This window comes from Notamacropus eugenii, chromosome 4 (genome assembly GCF_028372415.1).
Source record: "Notamacropus eugenii isolate mMacEug1 chromosome 4, mMacEug1.pri_v2, whole genome shotgun sequence".
NCBI classification, from domain to species: domain Eukaryota; kingdom Metazoa; phylum Chordata; class Mammalia; order Diprotodontia; family Macropodidae; genus Notamacropus; species Notamacropus eugenii.
The window spans coordinates 37,775,996-37,802,686 of record NC_092875.1 but is presented as its reverse complement, the minus strand read 5'-3'; the positions used below and the strand labels follow the sequence as shown (position 1 = coordinate 37,802,686).

Genomic DNA, 26,691 nt, shown 5'->3' with positions numbered 1-26,691 from the left:
AAAGAAATTTTCAAGATACATGTTTTCTAACACACTCATTTGCACTGTTATAAACCACAAATTTAGGGTCTTCTATAATCTGCCCCTAATCTACCTCTCTGGAAATTATCTTCTATTTTTCAAAAATTTCCTCTGCACACCTGGTACTTCAGGCACGCTGGTTTGTTTGCAGTAGCCCAAACCTATCTTGTGCCTTCCTCCATCCATGCCTTGGTTCATGCTGGTACCTGGGATCCCCTCTCCATTGACTGTGAGCCATCCGGCAAGGTCCAGGTTCAAACACTGCTTTCTCCCTGAGGTTTCCCATACCCCAGGCAGAGAAGCGAGCTCCTCCTTGGTCTTGCTCCAACAGCTACTCTTCATATTGCCTTCTATTGTAACTATGTACGGACAGGTCTTATCTCTCCCACTAGATTGTAAGATTGTGAAGGCAGGGACCGCACTCTGTCTATCCTTGTACCTCCCTGGGCATCTTGCACACAACAGGTGCTCAGTAGCTGTAAGGAGCATGGATAATCAAGCTCTTTTAGAAAAAGCGAGATAAAGAACATTCCAGCTCCCTGTGGCGGGTACTTACATCTGTATCAGATAAACAACGTATAATTGCCATGGCTTTGGACTCCCAGGACGTTTCAAATAGTGATGTGGATTTGCAACTACATCTCTCCAACATGTCCTGTAAAATGAGAAATAAATCAGTAGAGAAAAGTCAGCTGCTTACAGACATGAATGGAAGGCCCTGTAATTCTTGAGACAAGAAGAACAGCTCAGTCTGCTCCCAGGAGCAGCAGTGTGCTGGCAGCACAGTGGGCACCCACTGCCCACCTGCAGAAGCCCCAGAGCAGATGCCAAGGAACCTCCACAGGAGTCCAACACCTGGTCCACTCTCACGCACAGTGAGCACAGGTGTGCCCATGATGAAGCTCACCTTTATGTACAGCAAAAGAAGCGGCTCCTCTTCCAGGTTATGTTCCTTCACGTACAATTTTACATATTTCTCTAAGACAGAAGGAATAAGCTCAGGGGCGAAAACTTTGTCAAGCATCCGAAACACAATGGTGGTGGTGTCCTCCTAAAAGGCAGAAGACAGAAGGCCCAGATGTAATGGGTTCTGAGCAGGGCAGGATGCGGGAGGGGAGTCATTCATGGAATTGGGCATTCTACCTTCTCAAATTCAGAAAGAGCCAATTTGCAATTGTATTTCCTGTACAGTTTGATCAGTTCTTGCAAGCTGTTCACCAGCTTCCTCAAACGGCAAACTTCTTCAGCGTTCTGATAATCCTTCTGAAATAAAGCATTGTCAGCATGAAAGCATCTTATAAATTACAGGGTTACACATAGCTCTCATATATCGGCCAACAACCGTATCAAGGGCATCCAGTTCCTGCCATCTGTCCTGCTGCAGACCTCCTGTATAGGCGGCAAATAATTTCCCCCAATTAAATGTGGGGAGAGAGCAGGAATTACCACCTGCTCCTATCTGTATCTCCAGTACAAGGTTCAACATAAAAGAAATGGCTCATAAAGGCTTTTCTATTCATTCCTTCATTTATTCATTCTGGTAGTATTTTAAAAACGGCTTTTATTGTCTACACATGCCAAAGGTTTTTTTAAAAGTAGTTTACATTTTTAAGAGATTCAGGGTAGCCCTAGACTAGAATTATGCAAATATATTAAGAATCCATGATTTTGTTGTCATGGGGAAGAGATTGCACGTGTGTTTGACTTGGTAGATGAATCCCAGCAAGCCGTTTAAAACATACACAGAACAATGTCACACAAAAATGTCACATAACTAAGTGTCAGAGGCAGGATCTGAACCCAAGTTCTCTTCATGGCAAGCCCAGTACTCTGTGCACCAAGGGACCCTTCCTGCAGGGTAAGCACCATCACCATCCTCACTCATGATAGCATTGATTTATATTACATTTACACAGCGCTTAAAGGTTCTAGTGTACTTTAGGTACATTATCTCACTTGATCTTGCAATTGAACACACAACAAGATTCAGTATTATCCGTCTAGGAACTGAAATGCTGAAAATCAGCAGCATAAGACTTCTACTTTTGTCAGAATATTTTAAACTACACTGGTGCTCCCACTTACTATGACAGCTTTCAAATTTGACATCTTTAAGGGTTTTAAAAATCTTATATGTGAACTCAAACCACCTATCTGTGTCATACTATACATACAACATCCTGGAAAAAATGCTGGCCCCTAAAGACAAGAGGCCCGCATTCAAATGCTGCCCCTGAGTCTATTTTACACAGCCATGGGCAAGTCATTTAACCTCAGTGAAATTGTTTCCTCGTCTATAAAATTAATACTTGCACCATCCTACTTCACAAGGATGCTGTGAAGATATTTGTAAAAAGCACTTTTAGTACAGTACCTGGCACGCAGTAGATGCCATAAAAATGCTCATCTCCTTCTTTTTAAGAGGAGAGTAAAGAAACTTGCTCCCCTTCACCATGCCCCAGAAGTACCAAATACCATCTTATGAGGTGCTAAGAACTTAAATGTTTAAGAAAACAGGAGGAACAAAAGGTATTAACTCAGAATGAATGTATACAGCACCAAGAATTCCACTCCCCTTACAGCAATGCCTTCCAGAGAGTGACAAGATCACTGCAGAATTTGTCAGGCAGACCTTTTGGAAGCTTGTTCTTTAAGCCACAAAAGCTTCCAAGATCTTCAGAATGATGAGATGAACTTTGGCGTAGCTTAATCATTCAAATGAGGGCCATAACTGGACCAGTAGAGCCTTGGAAAACCAATGTTAACTTTGCTTCTACTAAGGATTTCACTTTTTAAAAGGAATTTACCCTACTTCCTCAGAGGAAGAAAGTTCCCCTTAAATTTGGTCATGTTGTTTTTTCAGTGGGGACTCTGTATCGTTCTTTTGATTAACTTCAACTGGTCAAGAAAATGGAAACTCTCAAAAATCTGTATCAGGAAGAAATGCAGAAAAGCTGTGAACACAGAATAAGAGCCAATCATATTCCTGATCCCCCAACTGACCACTATGTACTCACAGAAATTCTCAGGGTTTTTCTGCTACATAACTGAACATAACTTACAGCATAAGAACTTATAACATAGAATATAAACATCATACCAACAAGATAGAATGACAGGAAGATGTCAGCCCTAAGGAATCCGGATTTTCAGACGTAAAAAATACTTGTGCCACCTCAAGTCCATTCTCTGGCCAATTTGCCTATAAACAGTATCAGACACCAGGAGAGATCTTTAAAATCACCAAAGGAATTACACAGAACCGAAGCCTTTTTCAGTATCAATTACACTCTTATTACCTTATCAGTTAATTCAAGATTCCTCGCGGATTGCTCCAACCATTTGGCAAGTATCCTCTGAAAGAGAGATTGTTCTCAAACTAAAGGCACACTTGTCATTGTATGCACACAGTAGGTAATCCAGAACTGAACACAGTGCTGTTAAAATGAATCGACTCTTCAAGAAGAAAGCCAAGGAAGCAGAGAAAGGAGTGACTCCACTAGAATGGGGGGGGCAGGGGGGTTGCTTACCTGCCCACCTGGTAAGATTCTTCTCACAAATGGAATCACATCACTCTGAAGCCACAGACAAAGCTCTCGTGTGGGGATACTTGTGCTAATTGAGTTCAGCAAACTGTCCAGCGTGTTCACATCAAATCTGCTCTCAAATTCTGCCTAAAAATACAACCAATTATTTGAGTTTGTCCTACAAATTTATGCAAACTGATCAAGTTTGCTATATCAAGAGAGCAGCAGAAGAACAGCACGCCATCAGTAAAGGGCCTCGACCTGTGAGTACCGGCTAATCAAGTCAGACAATGTGCTGGTACTGCCAACTCCCCGCTGACTGCTCCTCTGGCATGGTCTGTACTGTGTGAACTGTGAGATCAACATATTTACCAGCACATAGCCATCATGCCCACTAAGAAGCACAAAGATTCAGTGGGTTTTTTTTAGGGTTTGAGACTAATAGCTAATAAAACCTTACAGGATGGACACAATGTAAGTGTGCTTGATATAACAAATGCTTATTGTCATTAACTTGATAATGAATTCTACCATTCTACTGTCGACAGATATAACGAACTATGGAAACAAATAGAGCAAAATCTGTCATGCCTGCTCTGATTCTGACTTTTATTGGCTCTATGACTAGAGGCAAATCATGTTACCTTTTTGTGCCTAAGTTTCCTTATTTGTTAAAAAAAAAAAAAGTTTCCCATAAAGGGTGCAGCTTGTTATCAAAAATGACGTATAGGTGCATGCACACTGTAAATGTCATCTTTTATGATCAGAAGCAGGTGGATGGGTTGACTGTGTACCACGAGCCAGGACAATAGCACAACCCCCACAGGACAGCCTCTGCCATGCTAAATGGAAGTTCCAAGGAGAATTTACAGAAAGACTGAATGAAGCCAGCTGGCAATTTGAACCAAAAGAGGGAAGAATGCTCCTAACACCTGCTGTAAACCATGAGCATTGACAGGTGAGGTAATTTGTCTTTGAGCATAGCAGCAATATGCACACGGATTCTGAACACATATGATACAATCCCAATGTAAGAAAGGATTGAGTTTTCTATCTATTAATAGAAAACCTCAATATTTGAGTGTTTTGAATCCATGACTTCAGAGGGCAACCACTTCTATATAAGAGACGCAACGGAGACCCCTCAACTCCCAATGTAGTGTTGGATTTGGGGACTTCTCATAAGGGAAGTATGTAGATTTTAATATGCTCCATTAAATGTTAAATGTTCTCATAGTATCTGTTTTGGGAAAGTTATGACCTATATATCTAAACGTATTTAAAAACAATGATGATTGCAAGCCTGTCTTGCTCTGCTGAGTTTCTAGGGAGCCGGACGTTACTGCAAAGGGGTACAGGCGGACTAGAGATCACTGTCCTAAAGGACTACGAGAAAGCATTTTCCCACAGGAACTGGGGCTGCCTCTAGGCAGCTCAGTGGAGAGTACCTGCTCAACCTGCTATAATGTTTTTCTCAGAATATTCCATTCCCCGCCCCATGCAGCCACTGAGTCTCACTGACTCTACTTTAGAGACTTTCACTAACCTTCCAACTTGTACCACCTTCATTTGAGTCATTTTTGTCTTCTCAAAAGATTATGAAAAATTCCACTTTGATCTCACTGGGGAAGGTGCTGCAGCATAGACTGAAGACTCCAAATCAATGTTTGAACAATAAAGAACACTTGGGCCAAATGAGAAAGATCCAGAATAATGAATGAATTATTCAACAATTACAATGGAGGCAGATTATACCTTTAGAGCTATTTCATGAGCAGAGAGCAATTTCACCTCTTTTAAGGGGCTGGCATAGAACACTCCTTGCTCCAAGAGTTAAGGAATTTAAATTCAGCATCTCATTTCTGGCAGTTAGTCTCCAATGTTTGTTTAATGATATTTCCATGAGCTACAGAGTTATTCAAATAATAATATAAAATCTCTTACATGATGGCGAAGCCAAAGAAACTGTGCACAAAAGAGGTTTCCCTCCTCTAGCTGAAGACAGACATCCTTTAGAATATCTTCATTTTTCAGAAATTCAATCCAACCCATTCCACTGGGATATCAAAAAGAAAAAAATGATTTGTCAGGTAAGGATGAAGTATAGGTCTAAAACATGTCTATAACACGAATTACACATGGGATACATGTGGGGTAGCTAGGTAGTAGAGTAGAGCACTGGCCTGGAATCGGGAAGATCTCAGTTCAAATCTGATGTCAGACACTAAGCGTATGATCTGGAGCAAGTCACTTAACCCCTAATTACCTCAATTCCTTAGCTGTAAAATGGGGACACAATGGAGAAGGACATGCAAACCACTCTAATATCACTGCCAAGAAAACTCAGGGATTTTGAGGTGATGAAGAGTCAGATATGACTAAACAACTGAACAACCACATTTGATAAGGGCAGATAGACAAATACAGGAGGAGGACTAAAGGAAACTTAGCAAGGAAAGAGAAAAATATGGGGAAATGTGGGCAAAAAAAGAGGATTCAAACCAAAGATATCAAAAAGAATCTTTTTATCAATTGCTTCATAAGGCATTCAGTTGACCATTTAGCAGGAAATAAAATCTTCTATATACTTTTGACCCATCAGAAAAAAAATTCTATCTTTCACAACATGACTATTATGAATAAGTTTTGCATGACTACACATGTATAACTATATGGAATTGCTTGCCTTCTCCATGGGGGGTGGGGTAGAGGGAGGAAGGGAGAGAATTTGGAACTCACTTTAAAAATGAATATTAAAACTTGTTTTTATATGTAGCTGGAGGAAAATAAAATAATAAAAGCTTTAAAAAAAGGAAAACAAATTGTGCTTCCCTTTACTAGTTTAGTTAATGAAAACGATTCACCTATGATAACACTCCATAGATTCAATGCATAACTTAAAGTTTAAAAATTGGTAAAAACATAAACCTGAATTTGTCTGGTCCAAATGCTCCATAAAAAGTAGCCAACTTTGCACGGGCCTTTAATACCTACAGTGGAAGCAAGATAATATACACTGTAAGATAATATACAATGTTCCCATGCAATATAAGAAATTTAAACATAGATATCAAAAAAATACAGGAAAAAAATATAGAGAATACTTCAGAAGCTTTGAATCAAAGGCAGACACAAAGACAAACACGCACGCACATGCGTGCACACACACACACACACACACACACACACACACACACACAAAATCACTTAGAGGAAACCTACACTAAAAGTCTAGCTTTGATGCATCTTTGTGGTACAAAGGTGAGTCCAAGTTCTTAAAACTATGTTGGTGAAACCGAATTTGGCAAGTTTCTGCCAACTTGGAAAGACTTCAGATGTGGGTCCACAGTGAAGGACCCAATGTATAATATACCAGGATCATCCCAACTAAACTCAGAGAGACTCACCACCAGAATGGGCATCAGGGTGATGAATCTTCTAATCTTTTGGCTATAGAAATTCTTGAAAACCAGCTACTAGTAAGTCTGAGAGTGGGCTGATTTCTTAGTTTGTGGAAGGAATAGTCACTGTGATAAGATTACAGATCACTGAAGAATATATGAAATGTACATCTGAATATGTATATACTCATATTTATACACATTTACATACTGGTGAAAAAACATTACAATAATTAACACTACTTAGAAAATGTTGGTATGATAAAATTATTTCGAAGCCCACTAAGCAGAATGTCATTTTAATACTTTCAACATATCTAACATCTCCTTGAAATGTTATTAAAGGCACATAAAGTATAAAGTAATTGCATGGCCCCTTCAAAATCAGTTGCTTCAGAGTCTCCACAATGATTTACATAAGAGTGCTTAGGGCAACAACTGAGCTCGGTGGGGCCAGTTGGTTTGTTCCAAATAAAGAAGTAGTAGGGATATTTCTCATGCAAATATCATTATTGTTAGATAAAACATTACTGATCTTCCTGGTCAACAATGAACCACAACAGGGGAAAATCAATGTTCATAAGCGCTAGTTTTTCATAGATTAATTTATAATAACTAACCAAGTTATGTCAGATATATGAAAATACTCTTTATTTGATATGTAAAAATTTTAAAAGGATGTCAGAATGTAAGGCAAATCCTATTTAGTAGAAACATTAATTTAGACAAGTCAAATACTATCTCCACTCATTACTCACCTCTGTTAAGCTATCTGAAAAGGTAACAGTCATTTTATCTTCTTTCTTCAAAAGCTAAGACAGTTAAAAAAGAAATATACAAAGTCAGAGGCGCATGTGTCCAAATGAGAGCTATATAGTATTCTCCTTTCATGAGGATCTTTTGGGGTTTTTTTATGTATTAAAAGAGAATTTTTCCTTAATTAACATAATTGTTCTTAGTTCTGTACCAAAAGAATTGGAATAACCTCATACTGTTTAAAGAGACACACATTACATTTGTCCTTCATTTTCCAAGAGGACCAATGACATCACAGGCTGGTATCTTGACTCATAAGTGAATTGGACTGAAGTGAGACAGAGTTGCACAAAGTCATCAGTCTCACTCTCTCTTTCAAGGTCATCAAAGTCCAGTGACAAGACAAAAGAGAAGACAACTGGCAATGGACCAGGATGTGATGGGGGTCCAATCTTTGATGTCCAACCAAGCTCAGAGCCTTCATGGTTATTGGAACAAACTGTTCTCATCCATCTGAGAAGTCTTCACGTGCTTGGGGTAGACATCCCCCAACCTACTGATGGGTTTGAGGTCTGTCAGTTACCCTCAACTTGGCTTAGTGCATTTGCTGAGACAGTTTATCTGGATGTGACTGCTGCATATGCTATGGCTTCTGGGAGCCACAGGTGAGAGCTGAGTGAAAGGTAAACACCAAAGGTAGATGAACAGCCCTGAAAAGGGCTTGGTGAGCCCTCACACCAGAGGTAACAGTCCTGTTGGAACACCCCATACACCCCAGAGGGACACATATAACAAAGGAGGAAAAGAAGACATAGGAAAGCTTACTCTGACTTTGGCATAATTCAGCATTTCCTGAGTTGTTTGGAAGGTTGGCCACTGAGCTTTCAAGCAGTAATCCACCACAAACTGGTCATCCTGTTTCATAGATGATATACTATCAGACTGAGACTTTTTAAACGAAGGTCATTGGGTTAAAATGCACTACATATATATATATATATATATATATATATATACACACATATGTATATACCTTCAGAGTTATTTCATGACCAGAGAGCAATTTCACCTCTTTCAAGAGGCTGGCATAGAACGCTGCTTGCTCCAAGTGTTAGGGAATTTAAATTCAACATGTCATTTCTGGCAAAGTTAGTCCCTAATGTTTGTTTGATGATTGATTTTATATATATATACATATATATATATATATATATATATATGTATATATATATATACACACACATATACACACACACACACACACACACACACACACACACACACACATACATACGTAGGTATATATAGTGTGAACAACATACCTTGATTTTACATAAACTTTCTTTAGCTTCATCCACAATTTGCCGCCAAACTGTTGGCCCATGAGTGTCAACTGAACATGAGGACATTCTTTCCAATAGGTCATTTGATTTTACCTTATAAACAAGCTGTTAAATGGATAAAGTAATTTTAGTTTATGCAATAATATTAACACCAAGCATATCTTAAACAGTTAGGCACCTCCATCCGAGCATTTCTTAGTGGCCTTATGTAATGGCAATATAAATGAGAAAAACCTTTCCCATTCATTAGTAGGTCCATGTGACCCATTTGGATCACAAGGAAGCCCAAGTCACATATGGTAGGAGGAGCTTACTGGATGGGTAGAACAGGAAGGATAGAGCAGAGCTGAGAGTAAGTTAGTCAGGCTAGTCAGAGCTGGGAAAGACACAGGCAGGCAGGCATAGCTTAGGCTCCTGAGTGTCTGTTTGTTTGTGGGTAGGTCCCAGAAGGGGCACGGAGGCTTGGGAATGGCTTTGCCCCCTGCAGTGATATTGGCTTCTTGTATTGACTTCTTGGTTGCTATGACGGATTTTGTTTTCTGGTGTCTAAATAAATGTTTTTCTTCTGACTTCTACATGGAGAGTCTATTATACTTTGTGACTGAGAACTACACCAGCATATTCATAGTCACCACCAGTGCTGTGAATACTGCCTTGGCAATACATCTTAAAGCAAAGGAGACAAACTCATAGCCTTTAGCAGATGCTGGAGGAGGTGGGGAGAGGGGGAGGGAGGCGTAACTGGGAAATATTTAACAAAATAAATAAAAAGACCACAAATTAACATTATCTGCAGTTGTGTGGTGTTTTTATTGGGGGGGAAAGAACTTCAACACTTAAAAACTGATATAATTAAGAATGCCTATACTGCCACGTTTTCCTGCTTTAGTATGTGCTGAGGTTTTAAAAACTGATGCTGCAATTGTGTTTCACTGCTAATCATCAAGGCACGTCAATATTTCTGTGCTAGCTAAAAGCAGCTAGAATTCCTGGGTCTTCTTTCTGGGGTCAGTGTCACACCTGACAGGCCAACCTTGTGTTCTCTGGTTCAGATAGCCAGAAAGAGTCTGGTAGCACAGAGGAGCTACTAAGGCCAGTCCTTCCTTGGCCAAACATGACTCTCCTCTTTCATTCAGCTTTTCCTTGAGGTTGTCCTGTGAGAGAGAACCCACAACGCTCCCAAGATAGCTCATTGCACTTGACCAGCTCTAATTGCTAGAAGATTTTCCCAAACATCCAAACTCAATCTGTCTCTACAACTTCCACCCATACTGTGAGTCCTGCCACTGAGACCCAGTACCTCAACATCCAGTCCAAAACTGAGGGCAAAGTTTTCAGCTTCAGTAAACTTGTGCTTATGAAGTAGTCTACTCAATCTGGGAATCAGAAAAGCACAGCAAAATATACAATATTTATTAATTAAGCATTGTTAACTAGTTAATTAATTAAAGACCATTTCATCCATCAACATGAAAAGTAAGATACCTGTTTTCTGGCAAGGCTTCTGTTAGACACCTAAGTACTACAATGGACACTGAGCCTTCAGGGGAGCTGAAAACAACGGGAATCATTAGGAATGCCCCTCTTATTCCCTGCTCAGAAGAAAGGCAAGCTCAGACTGCCTGAGGAAATAGAAAATATTACCTACTTGTGGTCATTTTCGTTAATTCCTTCCAGAAGATAAATTGTATCCTGCAAAAACCAATCAATCAATAAGTGCTGATTAAGCATCTACTATGTTCAGGGCTCAAGGCACTGTTCAAAGCATTGGGGAAACAAAAGTAAAAATGAGAGTGGCCCTGTCCTCAAGGAGCTTAGACTCTGTTGCCAGAGACACATAAACACGATGAGCTGCAGGGGGTAGGAGAACAGAGAAGCAGGAAAGACAAAAAGAAACTGAAAAATTTAAAAAGAAAAATGAAAAAAATCTAGCCCACTTTGATCTCTAATTTCTAGAAATAAGAAACAAATATATTCGCATTCGAGGAAGTAGTTTTACTTTATTTGATTTTTGCTTTTTAATTTGAAAGGCTGATATTGTCTTGGACACATATTTTGAAAGACTATGGCAATCAGTGAAGATTTTTATTGATCTGAAACTAAGCCAAGAACTCAACTGCATTCCACTTGGAACATAGACTATTGATACGTTTAAAGCTGGGGCTCTTACGCTTGTATTCATAAACTTGCATTTTAAAAAAATGTTCATCTTGATAATAGTATTTTAGTCTAATTTATTTCCTTTGTAATACTATGCAACTAATCTCAGGAACTTAAAAGCCTGATTCTGAGAAGGGGGTCCGTTGGTTTTCCTAAACTATCAAAGGAGTTCATGACACAAAAAGATTAGGAAGAGATTGAAAAGGGTTTTCTGTTTAAGGAGTGAGTGTGTGTGTGTGTGCACCTTGGTACACACATAGACACACAGACACAGACACACACAGACACACACAGACACACACAGACACACACACACACACACTAACTTACTGAGCTGATTCCCATCCTGACAAGTGAAGAAATAGCAGAAACTTCCAAGCAATAGAGCAAGGTCATTGTAGGCAGTGAATAAACCATGAGGTTTCTCATCTTAATAAAAGCAAAAAAAAAAAGGGAAAATGATTCACTCATTACCATCTGATCCAAAAGATAAAGCACAGATCAGTTAAAAGTGCAGTTGGGCAGGAATTATTATGGGATGTTTCTTTGAATATATGGGTCTCATAAAAAGCACTATCTCCTTAGGGACAAGTTCCAGTATTCAGGACACATGTATCAGCAAAAATTTTATACTGGAGCTTCATGGCAACTCATTGTTATTAAGTTGGACATATATTAATCAAACTGAATCCCTCTCAAACACAGTCACTAAAAGAAAAAACTTATTCTGACAGCTGATAAGGGGGAATCTATTGTTCTTACTTCCCAGAAAAAGAATTACAAGGTTCTGTTTAAAACACTCATAAAGATCACCTATTTCCTGACATATATTTTAAGATACAGAAAAATCATAATTATACTCTAAGTTTCGGAAGGAATAAAAGTAGTTCTACTGTGTTAGCTGGGGATACATGTTCAAAATCAGACAGCTGGGCTAGTGTTCTGAGCACTAATTAACATCATTTTTTAAGTTCTGCTAATGATGTTTTTTCAAGACTGACCCATAACAAGAACTAGGTCATCAAAAGTATCTTTACCTGATTACTGCAAGTAGTGAGAGCTATTAGCTTCAGATTGATCACGCCTTGCCTAAAAAGGGGAAAAAAGGGCACTTTCATTAAGTCAGGTAATTAATCGTTGCCAGCTGTTGGGTATATTAGAAAAAGTGTTATTTCCAGTCTGGAAACAAAAACTACCTCACCTAAGAGGCCTCAGATCAGTTTTTAAATCACCATGCTAATATCATGTTTCCTCATCTGATTCAAAGTTCATTTCACTTCAATCACTCAGCATGCCATAGTACTCATCGATTTGTCCCATCCCAACTTTTAAAAAAGATCACTAATGAAGATGAAAATGGGCACATCACTAGAAGGTATCACGATCCCCCTCAGTTTAATTTATGGTTCAGTGTGCCACCTTGTCCCAGAATGGTAACTAACTACATCTTACCCAACCTTCAAGTTCCAAATTGAGCCCCATATCCTGCCCCTCAAATTTTCTCAAGTATCACAGCCCACAATAGAGTCTGAGTTTTTCATGTAAGAAACTTAATCACGTACTTGTTATCTGTGTCATTAATGTACAAACTCAGGAACATAATTCTAGAGCTAGAAAGAACCTAAGGGATTACACAGTCCAATCCTCTCATTCTACCTAATTATTTAAATATGGGCTTGATTTCACCCAATAGAAAATGGGAACAACACACAGTTAAATGCTCAAGATACCCCTCTTCTTCTCTTTTCTTTCTGAGAAGTCCTATCTCTCCAAGGGAGCTATGGAGCACTCTGGCCTTACAAGACCAGGCCATCCCCACCTTCAGAAAGGAAGGGACTTAAAATTGCTAAGGAGGCCAGCAACCTTCCCTCTGGTAAGCTCCATTAGTCCAGAATCATAAAAGAACCTTTCAGACTTAGAGTACTAAGTCACTTCAACCCTATATGCCTCAGTTTCCTCATCTGTAAAATGAGCTGGAGAAGGAAATGACAAACCACCCAGTATCTTTGCCAAATGGAATGATGAGGAGTCAGACATGACTGAAAAACAACTGAAAAACAACAAACCACATACACCCCCACCTCAAATTTAGACAACACCCTCATTTTAAAGGTGAGCAAACAACTGATCCCATAAGAAGTAACTGATCCAAGTCCATATAATTAATAAGTAGCAGAAATAGAATCGAAAACTCTGAATTTAAATCTGGTGTTGTTTCCAGATATTACAGATCTCAAACTGATGGGCACCATCTCAGGTTCCAGTTCTTCTCCACCACAAAAAAGGCCGCTAAAATATTTTTTACACATGGATCCTTTCTTCTTTCTTTGACCTCTTTAGAGTATGGACCTAGGAGTGGTATCAAGGAATTGATGTACCTATTTTCCCATAGCCCCTCCAGCACTTGTCATTCTCCTTTAGCCTCATTTAGTAAGCATGTCATAGTTAACTAAACCGTCAGACAAGGAAAGGGACAGGGCTAGGGAGAAGAGAAGAAATCCATAATATGTCTCCATTTACCAAGTGACTGATGAAGAAGAGTCAGCCTCGGTGGTAAGGATAAAGTCCTCGAAACAGGTAGAAGGCCAGTTCCAGATGGGAATTAGAGTGTAAATGTCCCATAAGCTCAGTATATTCTGTCAAAAAAGAGAGAGATTTTTACCATTTCAGACTTATTTTGGTATATTGTAATAAAAACAATGAACACTTCTAAACTCTGAGAAAGTGTGTGTCTGTGTGTGGGTGTGGGTGTGGGTGTACAGCATACACAGTTTTGGGATAGAAATGGACCCTTCTTTCCACAACAATATACCCATTTCTATTTAGTGCATAGGTCAACAGCAATCACAAAGGTTACGCCAGCATTTGAAGAAGAGGTCTACGATCAGAGACGTACAGCTGTATCCAAAAGGAAGAGCAGATTTTCTGTAAGCTGAATCTTCTTCACACCTACAACAGAAAAGATGGGGCAGAGTTGCAGCTGGGTTCTCTACACGATGACAGTCCCATGAGCTTCTTCATACATTTACTGAATATCAGAATTATACAGGAACATAGGTCTGCCATGAAGAGGAAGGTTAAGCTTTGTCATTTAATTAGATCAAATATTGATGAGACAGTTTCACTCTGAACCAGAACATAAGCTAACCCTTCCACAAGTCACTTCAAAACAAAAGACATTCCAGTGGGCATTTTTCCCTTGCCCTAGTTTTTGAGGCAATCCCCAAAAGTGAAAACAAAGAGCAGTGATAAGGAAAGAGAACTCTAAAACTCAGATCATCACAATAAAGTCACTGGAGGTTTATAACGAATAATTTTAGTTTAAAAATTTGTCCTTGTTCAGTAATCTTCTCATAAGTTATGAACTTGTAACATCATCGGGTTTACCCTCTACTAATGCAGATCTCAACAGGGCTAAAGTGCAGTAAAGTATCTGCTTATGTGGCTACGGCCAACCTGGTGATGAGCCTCACTTGGCCGTCAGGTGACAGGTAGCCAGGCCATCAGCAAGTCTGTGTAAGAAGATGTTCTAGGCTGAAAGGACATGCCTGAGTCTGAACTCTACTGATACAGGCTCTAAGAACCCAACAACCGAGGTATATCTTCAGCTCCTGACTCTCCATATCCGATTAGTTTCCAAGTCCTGTCAATTCTACCTTCACAAGATTGCTTACACATTGCTTACAGCTCTTTCTCTCCTCTAACACTGCTGCCACCTTGGTGCAAGCCTTCAAACTTCATGCCTGGACTGCTACAATAGCTGCTGATGGGTCTGCCTGCCTCAGGTCTCTCCCACTCCCATTCTGCTCAGTGCTCAAAACTCCCTTCCTAATAATGTGTGGGTCTAACCATGCCATCACAATATTCAGGAAACTCCAATAGCTCCTCACTACATCCAGGATCAAATAGAAAATCCTTTGTTTGGCATTCATAATTTGGCCTCCCTACCTTTCTAGCCTTCTTACATCTTACTCCCACTCACATCCACTTTAATCCAACAACATTGACCTTCAGGTTGTTCCTAGAACAACACACTCCATCTCCTGCCTCTGGGTGTTTTTCCTGACTGTTCCCCATGCATGAAATGCTCTGCCTCCTGGCTTCCCTGGCTAACACTTAATGCTGGTGCCTCCCATGTGAAAGAACTCCAACTTATCCTGTGTCTCTTGTCCAGACGTAGGTGTTCACACAGTGCCTACCCCACCAGACTGTGAGCTCCTTAAGGACTGGGACTGTGGTCTCTGCTTTTCTTTGTATCCTGGGTGCTGAGTGCAGTGCCTGGCTTAATAAATGCTTATTGGCTGGAGTTGCACTGAAGGAGGACAATAGCAAACACCAACAGTAGCTTCATGGGGTTCCTGTTTTTACCTTTAATCATGTCTGAATCAATAAAATTCTTAACAGCTGCCACTTTGCTCTCAGGATCTAGCTCCCATTTGGAGAGCGCACAATGACCACTTCCCTAAAGGAAAAAGGAAAAAACGATAGTGTCATCTGCAAATGTGCGAGAAGTCTGATAACATAATCTACAGCTATCAAAGTTCAATTGTAGTTTTGTAGACAATAAAAATGATCACATGCTATTGCTTTATTAGTTGGCTTTCAAGTGCGCTGAAAGGGAGTAAAATCCCAAAGGTGAATTGTTTATGGGTGTTACACAGGTCTATCTATGGAAAGAGTGCAATAGAGAGAGGAGACAGAGAAAGACAGAACAAGAGAAACAAAAAAAAGGAGAGACGGATTCCCACACAAACACAGAGAGGCCCCAGAGAGAGAAGGCCGTGGAGGCCTGTACGCAGTTTTTTCCTCTGGGATGTTTTGGTTCCACCTTTGCATGACAAACAAGAGGAGAAAGCACACAGTTTCTGGAGATTTCTTCTAGTCTTATTATTGATCTGTGATCTTAGATTTATTAAAGAAGTCATCCATGGTCCTATTTCGCAGTCAAGGGAATATTACATAAGTGCTTAGCACAATGCTGGTGAAGAACAAGTTAAAAAGACGCTTACGGTACTATCACAAGCTGAGACCTAGGTATCTACAACACGAACTATCAGTTGCAAAGTATGCTAGGTTCCTTGACAGAAGTGACTACAGAATTTTAACAATTCAAATATTAGTAAGATCAAGCAATGCATAAAACTGAAGATAGCTCCCAAGGAGGTTGTTCTACAAAGGGATGGGGGAAAGGTTCTCCAGATGTTCTTATCTTTGGTAGCACTATTCTGATCGCATCAAACCTCAGAGTGATTCAAGGGCCTTCTGGATGAACCCAAGGGACATTCCAAACTGATCAGCCTATCAGCTGTCAATCCACTCAGGAAGAATCAAGTACACAAAGAACACCGATTGCTCAGACTATGACATGTCACTGAGATACTCCATTTTCCCAAGATGATGAGACGGACCCAGAACGGAATAGGAAGAATAGAGGGAATTATTGGCAGTGCTTCCAATGATTCTAAGCTCTTCCTTGACAAAAGTCCAGCTTTTCAAGATTAAAATTCTCTCAGTAACATGCCAAGGCTCAATTCTAGTGTGTGCACAGGAAATACTGTAAAAGGATTGCATTTCAAAGCATGTGATCACCAGAAAAAGAGACAGGCCAGTGAAGTAAGAAGAGTGAGAGACAGCAGATGGGCAGTTTCAGCGTGACACTGGTTTATATCTATGAGATGCTAAAACACCCAGAGAAAGGTCTAGGCTGTGTTAGGTAGAGTTGCTATGGAATATTTATAGAAAAACATGGACAAAAATAGCTCAGGACTAGAGGGCAAAGATGTGCTATGATCTTCCATGTTTCCCTTCATTAAAGGGAATATCTGCACCATTTAGACCAAAAATCCATCAAAACAATGGTGAATGGATATAAAAAAATGCTTTCATTAGCAAATACTACCGAAAGCATATACCTGTATGCATATGGCAAATAAAGATGCTGACATTCTATTTACAAGATTCATTTTGCTCATCCCCATAAAAAGTTATGTTAGTTTTTAAAAGAAATACAGAAAAGTTAAGACCTATACTAGCAGAAATTAAAATGCTGTGAGTCACTCTCTATAGTAAAGAATTTTTGCCACGCTCAGATTATGTTTTTTTTCTGCTTTTCTGATTAATGTGTAATATTTTCTGATTATAAAATATTATAAATATAAGCTTATTTTGCCCAATTTCCTTTTTTTTGTTTATAAACCAATGACAGGTTTGTGAACAAGAAGAGTAACTTGAGTGCATTAAAAAAAAAAAAAGCAAAGAAAATCCTAGGTAGGGATTAAATCAAGGACCTTGGCCTCATTAATAATGAAGAAAGCAAATTGAATCAAAGATCCAAAGCTAATTTTGCTTATCAAGTTTGTTTCAAAGCCATAAAATCTTCTGATTTCCCAATTTACATTTCATTATCGTTTCTATACTAAATACTTCGTTGCATCTAATATTACAGAATGAGATGTAAGAAAAAAGAATTACCCCAATCATCACATGGTTTTCACTTGTTAAATCTCCAATCACAAAGCTTAAACAACCAAGGTTATGATAATTTTCAGTAGCTATAAAATTGGTCTTGGTTTGTTCTTGTAACTGCAAAAAGGAAAAAATGAAGTTAAATTATTATCACTAATTTTTAAAAGAGCATAGGTGGGGTTTGTGTAGTTATTTTTATAAAATTTCCTAATTAAAAAACTTCAACGAAAATTGGAAAATTTGGCTAACTTAAAGTTCAACATAAGCAAAACCACTTTGAAAGCTATTATACAAAGTGAAACTGCTAAAATGCTTGACAATTCAATCATTTCTAAAAAATAAAGAACAAAACAGTAGAGTATTTTATACAAAGTACAGAAGAGTAATACTTTGTTACAAGATTTTATTCTTTATTAGTCTTCTTACCTCCTTTGCTACTCTGAAGTCCTTCTTCTTAACGGCTACATTAAAAACAGCAAAAAAAATGTTGGCATTAGCAAACAATGTGCAAGCAAGGCCCATCCCTCAGATACTATTCACATATTAAAATAATAGCTCCATAAATCACAGAAATCATTGAGAAAACATATGATTTAGTCAAGCAATTCCCAACCACTGAGACACAGACACCTGTGAGGCCATGAAACCAAGGCAAGAGATCCTTGGTTTTCCCTGTACAGCAAGCATAATTTCTCATGAGCAGCTCGGTAGCACCAGTGCATAGAGTGCTGGGCCTGAAGACAGGAAGCTGAGTCTTCCCAAGTTCAAATCTGGCCTTAGACACTTCCTAGCTGTGTGAGCCTGAACAAATCACTTCGCCCAGTTTGCCTCAATTTCCTCATCTGTAAAATGAGGAGAAGGAAACGGCCAAAACTACTCCAGTATCTTTGCTAAGAAAACCCCAAATGGGGCCATGAAGAATGAGAAATGACGAACAACAACATTTCTCAATACATAGTAAGAATACAACTAGAGGTCCATCTATAGAATTTTTTCGTTTCCCTTAGAAAAGTCGGATATTCAACAAAGTTGGGCACCACTGCTCTAGTGCATACAAGCGGACCAGGAATCTAGAAGAGTAAGAGAGATTTCTAGTCGTACCACTGATCAAGAATGTTACCTTGGATCAATACTGTTTGGGCCACTAGCTAAGAGCTGGCCAGGTAGCGCAATGAATAGGGTGCTGAGCCTGAATTCAAATCCAGCCCCAGACACTTACTAGCTGGGCAACCCTGGCAAGTCACTTAACCTCTGCTTGCTTCAATTTCCTCATCTGTCCGATGGGGATGATATATGTGTACCAGGATTGTCGTGAGGATCAAATGAGATAGAAACCATAAAGTGCTTAGCACAACGCTGACACACAGCGGGCACCTAATAAACATTTGTTGCCTTCCTCTAGGCAGATTTGTTTACTCTCTGCCTCCAAGAATATGCCAGGCTCCCTCCAGCCTCGGCTTCCTGAGGACCTTCTACCATCTAAATTCTACCAGGCCTCGGCTCAAATCTCAGCTTGCCAGCTGAACTGTCTTCCCAGTCTGGCTCTCAGTCTCTCCTATCACCAAAGCCACAATACTATTCCTTGGGCCTCTCATTTAGTTTAAAGATCTTTGCCTGTTGACTAGCAGGTCATTTAATTTTCACATCACTCTCTTTCCCAACTAAACTAAAGGTCTAATGAAGCAGAGATAGTTTATACAAGGTATATTTCTTTGTATTCTCCAATAATAATCCAATAATTAGTTGTTAACGCACTAAATCTAAATGAGTAAATGTAGAGTATTTTATTTATACTCATCATAATGAGTATTCCAGAATTCACTAGCGGATTTCTATAAATACAGATGCGAATCAGAAACAGGTCATTTTTACACGTGTGAGCTTTTGTCTTACCTTCCTGAATCTGTGTAAGTTGTAGATCCATAATGCAAAACAATCCATTGTGTGTAAGAAGGAACACATGATACGTACCTATTAATGTAGAAGAGGAAATAATTAAGTCAATTTGAATATGTTTTCACAATATTTTCAGAAATAAAATTTGCAGATTCTGCAGGAATCAGTCAATTACAGAAAGTGTGACTGCCAACATATTTATACAGTCTAGTGAGGACACTCACTAATAGGTAAATAATGGCTATGAAAATTAAAATTCATTTTATTTGCTTAAATGCCAATTCAAAATATCATTGTTTGGCTTAAATACAATTCGGGAAACATCAAACACCTACCACACACAAAGATTCTAAGAAAACAGAATTTTATCTGATATAAATGAAAAATAGTCCCTAGATTCAAAGACTAACATTCTAAAAAAAAGCATAAATGTATAACTTAAGTCAAAAATATGTTTTTTTTGAAATAAACAAATTGGTCCATTTAACATTCGTTAAATAAAAAAATTAGAGATTATGCTCATGAACTTTATGTATTCAAAATAATACTCATGATAAAATAATGGCAAGTTAATTGCAAAAGTGATAGTAATAAATGCTAGTTGATTCTCTGAAGCTTTTCCTAAAATATATTACACTTTCCTAAAATCAAAATAGTTGAGGTGCTCAAAATGTGCTTTGAAGGGTCAGTTTATATTTGCCAAAATACAAAGTATTATGAATTAGTAAAACCTACGTATTTTTCTTTTACAAGAAGTAAATGTTCCCATAGGTATTCATTTTACTGAATTCTCAAAATAGTAAGTAGTGTGCCATTATACTAATTAGCTCAGAAGGGGTTTATATTTAGAGAAATAATTACAGAAACAATTAATTAGCTCATACAACATCTCTGGTATGAAGGATCTAGTATGTCATTAAAAATATTTATTCCTATTCAGAATGTTATAAAACCTCTTGGAAAAGGAACTAAAATTTTTGGAAAACAATATTTTTTGTATTTTGGTTACTTCTACAAAAAGTTTAACACAGGAAAACTAGCACATAAGGAAGGAAATTTGTGTGGCCAAATGCCTGCCATCCACAATAGCACAAGTGGAGGAGGGACAAAAGCAGAACCAGGAGAACGGACTATGCAGTAATTACAACCATCACAGGGGAAACATGAAAGAGAAAAAAACACAGAGTCTTGATGAGGACTTGGAGGAGCTGAAAAATCGCTATGATACTAGGTTAAGATGAATTCATTTACATGTTGCAAGTGACTGAGCAATTTCCAGTGGTTATATTGGTATTCACTGTCAAGTTTCAAGAGACTATTTAAAAATAAAAACAGCTGTGTTAGCTGATCTGGGCACGATCTCAGAGCGATTGCATAGTTCAAAAATCATAGCAAGAAAACTCACCTTCCTTTGCGCCATCTTGTTCTATGATAAGATCCTGATAAGTACACTGATTTTCATCTGGTGCTTGCTGAACAAATGCCTAATTACAAATTAATTTTTTAAATGATGGTTCTAAAAAACAAAAAAGCTTGCAAATGGAAGATGACATATTTCAAACCCAGAAGTAGCATTAGTAATCATTCTTCCCCAAAACAGAAAATGTTAATTATATGATGAAAAATATTTTAGGCACACTCACTAGGAACATCTCCCTCTGCTTAAAACATCTTTTCATTGCTCACTTCTTTACATACAACTTATTTCCTGGCTATGATATCTAACATTACTGAGCACGAACAGTCTGTCTCTTAACTTAAAAGGAAAGTCATTTTTACAAAATAAAATTTTGTTCAGGGCTCAAGCTGGCAATAGTTAGCAAGGAAATGATTCTGAATCTAATTCGTGAAAAGGAAAAGATAAAAGAATTCATACATTAGTAAGCAGTGTCTGGTTAGATGTCACGTGAATAAGGTGTAAGTTGCCACTTCTCTCACCAACCAGAAGAAATTGTCCTCCTTGACACAAGCCAACTACATCCACTTTAGTATCTGAAAATTTGAAATCAAAGTATAAGTTGATTTGGACTTTTGATGTTATTTACAAAGACTACAACTCTTCGAAAATACTTTGCTCGCAGAATCAGAGAATTTTGGAGTTGGAAGGGACCCCAGTGACATAAAGGAATCTCTACTCTAGCACACATGACAAGTGGTCAGCCAGCTCTCCCTCAAGGAAGCTGATTCCACTTTTGGACAGTTCCCTCTGTTAGGAAGTGTGTCTTCCTATCAAGTCTCGATTGGCTTCATTACACCTTCCACCACTGATCCCAATTCTGCCCATGAGGACAAAGCAGAAAAAGGCTGATGCTTCCTACACACCACACCTTCCAAATATTTGAATAAAACTCTCCTCTGTCACCCTCTGAGTCTTTTCTCTTTCATAGATTAACCTATCCCTCCCAACAGACTGGAACAGTGGCCAAATTTAACAAGAGGAAATGTTATAAGAATAAATGAAAAGACCCATAGATGAATTAAAAAATCAGCTGTACAAATAGAGACAGGAAGAAACTGGCTAGAAACACAGTTCACTTGAAGAGATCCTAGTGATCTTAGTGGACCTCAAATTCAAAACAAGGCAAGCGGATGATGTAGTGGTCTTAGCTGTTATCTTAGGCTGCCTTAATAAAAGGATCATGTCCACAAAGAAGGAGATGATCACATTGTACTCTGCTCTGTTCAAAACATACATGGAGTATTGTATTAAGCTCTAGATACCAAGTTTTAGAAACAACACTAATAAATCGGAGTATCTTCTAGAAGATAAAAGTCAGGATTATAAAGGATTCTCAAATTTAGTACAAAATGCCATATAAAATTTAGTTGAAGGACATGGAGATTCTAGCAGGTTCATCATCAGTTTTCATGTTTCAGTTGCTAAAGGGTATTTATTTTTTATTCTCAGGTTTTACTGGTGCCTTAAAAAAAAAAAAAACCAACACAGTGAAAGGCTAATATGTAAAGAGAGAGATTCACTTGTTTTCTTGGCCCTGTATGGAAGAATAAGGGCCACTCAGTGGAAGACAGAGAAAGACATATTTTGGCTCTCTAAAAGGAAACCTTTCCCAAAAATCAGAGCTTCCCCAAACTGCCCTTTCCTGGAGGTTCTCAAGAAAATACTGCATATCAGAGTATAACAGAGGGGAAATTCATGCTTGGAAAAGGCTGAGGTCTCTTCCAACTCTATGAGTCTAATAAAAAGCACCCTTTAATGTGCACTTCAGCAACTCTTTATAGTATCCTGAATGTACAATATTGTGCAAGATTTAGAATGTATATCACATAATGCTCTATCACCCAACAGAGACAGTGTATAAAAAGTTCTGTGCACAAATCTGAAGCATTCCAAATTCACTGAGAATAAGTCTGCCTAAGCTGATTATCTGTGGTTCTTAATATTTCCAACTGCCTAAGATGTAATAGGATAGAATATCAAAAAAAAAACAAGATTCAGTGGAGGTAGAATGCTAATCTCCTAACCTAGCTGACTTCTAATTTGTTTCATCTCTAGTCATTAAACTTACCAAACTGAAGGTGCAGTTGGAGAGATCGACAAATATTGTCGAAAAGTGTCACTGACTGATCAACCACAATGATAAACCCATCACTTGAGCTGCATGCATGTAACTTTGGAGAAAACGATGCCTGTAAGAGCAAAAAACATGTCTCTAAAATCCATAGCATTTGGGGTTCAGCAAAAACATGACTTTAGGTAAAATAATGTTGTTAGTCGATCAGTATTATAGGAATCACGTTGTAAATGGATGATTAACTCAAAATTATATCATGATGGAATTTAGTTAAAATGTAATGATGAACATATGCATATAACGCTACCACAGGCAATGTCACATATCCTAGACCAGCAAAGATTTCCGTCAATGGGATCATTCCTCCCCTAGTTAAAACTTCTCTTTTAGCCCACATAGCCAATCAGTTAAAAGACTGGTGATGGCTCTTGCTTTCATTTATCCCTTCCATTTTATTTTAACATAAGTCACTCTCATCTACTTGACAGTCTTTCATACTACGTTTGTGGAAAAGGTAAAAAGCTATGAGCCACAAACTAATACAATTAATCACATTCAGAATTGGTTGACTTTGTTGTTCAGTCGTTTTTCACTTATGTCTGACTTTTCGTGACCCCGTTTTGGTTTTTTTTGGCAGAGATACTAGAGTGGTTTGTCATTTCCTTCCGCTGCTCATTTTACAGATGAGGAAACTGAGGAAAACAGGTTTAAGTGACTTGGGCAGGTCACAGAGTGAGCAAGTGTCTGAAGCCAGATCTGAACTCATGAGGATGAGCCTTCTTGACTTGAAGCCTAGCACTCGATCCACTGCACCACCTATCTGCCCATTTGGTTGACTGGCAAGACCCAAAGAAGTCATTAATGTTACAATATCATATTGTGGCTGGCCATATGCTGTTTAAAATTTCTATCGCTAACTAAGCTAAAGGTATAGATGACAAAGTTATCAAATAAGCTAGGCAGGATAGCCAACACCTTACATGACAAGGTCAGGATCTAAAAACATCTTGACAGGCTATAACCCTGAGCTGAAACTAACAAGAGGAAACTGAATAGGGATAAAGTAGTCATTGGGGAGCCATGTTTAGATAGCAGTTCATCTGTAAACAACAGTAGTCAACAGGGCGATGATCAGACAGACCAAAAAAGCTAATGTGGCTACAATTAAGAGAGGCAAAGTGTCCAGGCCTACAGTTAATAACAAGGTTATATTCTGCCCTTGTAAAATGACCTCTAAAATGCTAGATTCAATTTTGAACCACAGTTTAGGAAGGATATTAATAAGCTGAAGATTGTCCAAAGAAGAGTATAGTCTGCAAGGCTTTGCTTGAATCAAGTTGAATTTGGGCTGCAGGTGAGGTTACAGAGGAATTTGAATTTGGAAAAAGTGGGTAGCGAATAAGGCAGCTAGATGGCTCAGTGGATATAGCGTCAGGCCTGGAGTCAGGAACACTTGCATTCAAATGTGGCTTCAGACAGTTATGAGCTATGTGACCCTGGGCTAGCGACTAAACTTTTGTTTACCTCAGTTTCTGCAGCTGTAAAATCAGCTGCAGAAGGAAATGGCAAACCACCAAGTATCTTTGCCAAGAAAACCCCACATGGGATCACAAAGAGTCAGACATGAGGTTACAAAGGTAGACAATACAAGGGTGGAGATTCAATTCACAACAGAATTGAGTCCTGAGTGGAGGTAACTACAAGACAAAAGCTTGGCATGCGAGTACTGGTGAAGTTACAGGTGTAAAGCATTATTAACTTATGTCAGCTTGACTTAAAAATAGAATTAAAATTAATTTTCAATTTTACACCAAAATGGTAATGGGCTTTGAGGAAGTACTCTACGAGGATCAGCTGAAATAACAAGGAGTGGTTAACGTGGAAAAGAGAAGACTGAAGGGGGACATGAGAGCTGTCTTCATGTGGAAGAAGAATCAGACTGGTTCTGGGAGGTCCCAGAGGACAGTATTAGGGTGGAAGACAGAAAGAGGAAGGTTCTGGCTACATGCAAATTTCCTACTGCTTTCAGCTACCCTAGAGGAGAAAGGGAAGTCTCAGGAGGGAGTGTATGGCAAGAAAGGCTGGAGGATGATATGGAGGAGGAATTATTATTTCTCCATGGTTCAGATTAGCAGACCTCAGAATTCCCTTCTTATTCTGTGACATCCTTCATCACCTCATCTCTGGACTTCTGCAACGGCCTCCTGATTGCTCTCCCTAATGCCAGTCTTTCCTCCTTGTATTCCCCCTACACATCACCGCCAGATCCATGGTCCAAAGCACAGCTTTCACCACTAACGTCCTCCAGTCTGTCATACCACACATTATACCGCGGATGCCCTGCCTCTCCTTTTGCTCAAGTCCTGTGTTCTGAATAAGCTCCCTCTCCTTCTCTGCCTGCTGAATTCCTGGACAGATGGCATGCTGCAGTGGCACACAGACCTCAGCCTCTTACTAGTTGTGTCCATGAGTAACCCCACTTACCTTTCTCAGCTTTTCTTTTCTCACCTGCAGAATGGGGATAACAAAATATATGGTGGCTAACAATGTAGGCTGTTACGGGACTGAGATGGGAGAATCTACATAATGCACTTTAAGGAAGAGATATCACATCTAAGTCCTGACTGACAGGCAGGATGGGTCTGGTGACAAAAGCCCAACATTTCTTATACTTGAGGAATTTACATTCTATCCAGGAAATACCAATAAAGACAAGTGAATACAAAAATATTACAAGGTAAATACAAAGTAACATCAGGGATCATGAAAGGCCCCTCATAGGACATGGCACACAGGCTCAGCTGTGGTTACGTGAACAATGAATTTAGAAGGGAAAGACTGTCAGGAAGCTATCACTACAAAGCATGGGGGTAATGATAATTAGGCTGGTGCCAGTGTGTTCAAAAAGGAAGCAATCAGCATGAAAAAGACACTGTGAAAGAAGATAATGGAAAAGCAATAGCAACAGATACTGTATTTCATGTCATGGTGATCAAATCAGAATTATACTACATTAACAGCAGTACAAAAGCTGCAAAGGGCCAGTGGTTTTGTGGGAAAGATAGGTTCAGTTTAAGACATGATGAACTTAAGGCGACAGTCCACATTCACATTCTACATGTCCAACAAACGGTGTCAAACTCTTTAGACTGAAGGAACTCACACAAAAGGAATTATTTTACATACCCAGAAGATTGTTTGAGATAGCAGAAATCTTACCTTCTCAGAGGATATCTTGACTAGTGTATCCACTTGATATAAAGTTGTTCCATGTTCTTCTCCTGAACCAATACTTAGGCAACCACTTCCTGTGTCATCAGTTGTTAGAAGTTCGATATCATCCCACATATTTGTCAAACTGTCTTCCTGTGATAATAATGTGTTAAGACACTGGTGAATAAATTTTGAAGTTGCAACATGATATGGAGTCTGGGTATTCAAACATTCAAACACCAGGATAACCTATCATTAAGAGACATCACAGGATGGTTAAAAAGAGTGCTAGATTTGGAATCAGAGGTCCTGAATTCAAATCCCTGCTCTCCTTTCTGGACTGGTTTTCTCTTCTGGAGACCAGAGGAACTCCAAG

At 38.9% G+C, this 26,691-nt stretch overlaps 1 protein-coding gene across 4 annotated transcripts in view; it reads right to left on the bottom strand.

The window, feature by feature from the left end:
• KNTC1 (kinetochore associated 1) overlaps positions 1-26,691 on the bottom strand; it is a 90,630-nt gene that overhangs the window by 61,901 nt on the left and 2,038 nt on the right. For 2 of the 4 annotated variants that reach the window (XM_072600587.1, XM_072600589.1), the window contains exons 2-27: positions 26,322-26,468; positions 23,097-23,217; positions 21,446-21,561; positions 20,975-21,053; positions 19,567-19,644; positions 18,100-18,134; positions 17,680-17,790; positions 15,577-15,670; positions 14,105-14,157; positions 13,729-13,844; positions 12,246-12,297; positions 11,539-11,637; positions 10,697-10,740; positions 10,534-10,599; positions 10,349-10,424; positions 9,028-9,153; positions 8,531-8,620; positions 7,708-7,761; positions 6,477-6,538; positions 5,493-5,604; positions 3,552-3,695; positions 3,321-3,377; positions 3,122-3,223; positions 1,165-1,284; positions 929-1,072; positions 578-676 (exon numbers count right to left, since the gene is read on the bottom strand). In XM_072600587.1, the coding sequence (XP_072456688.1) occupies positions 578-676; positions 929-1,072; positions 1,165-1,284; positions 3,122-3,223; positions 3,321-3,377; positions 3,552-3,695; positions 5,493-5,604; positions 6,477-6,538; positions 7,708-7,761; positions 8,531-8,620; positions 9,028-9,153; positions 10,349-10,424; positions 10,534-10,599; positions 10,697-10,740; positions 11,539-11,637; positions 12,246-12,297; positions 13,729-13,844; positions 14,105-14,157; positions 15,577-15,670; positions 17,680-17,790; positions 18,100-18,134; positions 19,567-19,644; positions 20,975-21,053; positions 21,446-21,561; positions 23,097-23,217; positions 26,322-26,450 (2,379 nt within the window). In that variant the 5' untranslated portion in view covers positions 26,451-26,468. Of the gene's footprint in view, positions 1-577; positions 677-928; positions 1,073-1,164; positions 1,285-3,121; positions 3,224-3,320; positions 3,378-3,551; positions 3,696-5,492; positions 5,605-6,476; positions 6,539-7,707; positions 7,762-8,530; positions 8,621-9,027; positions 9,154-10,348; positions 10,425-10,533; positions 10,671-10,696; positions 10,741-11,538; positions 11,638-12,245; positions 12,298-13,728; positions 13,845-14,104; positions 14,158-15,576; positions 15,671-17,679; positions 17,791-18,099; positions 18,135-19,566; positions 19,645-20,974; positions 21,054-21,445; positions 21,562-23,096; positions 23,218-26,321; positions 26,469-26,691 lie in introns of those variants that run through there. The other 2 variants (XM_072600590.1, XM_072600591.1) reach the window with 2 other exon arrangements.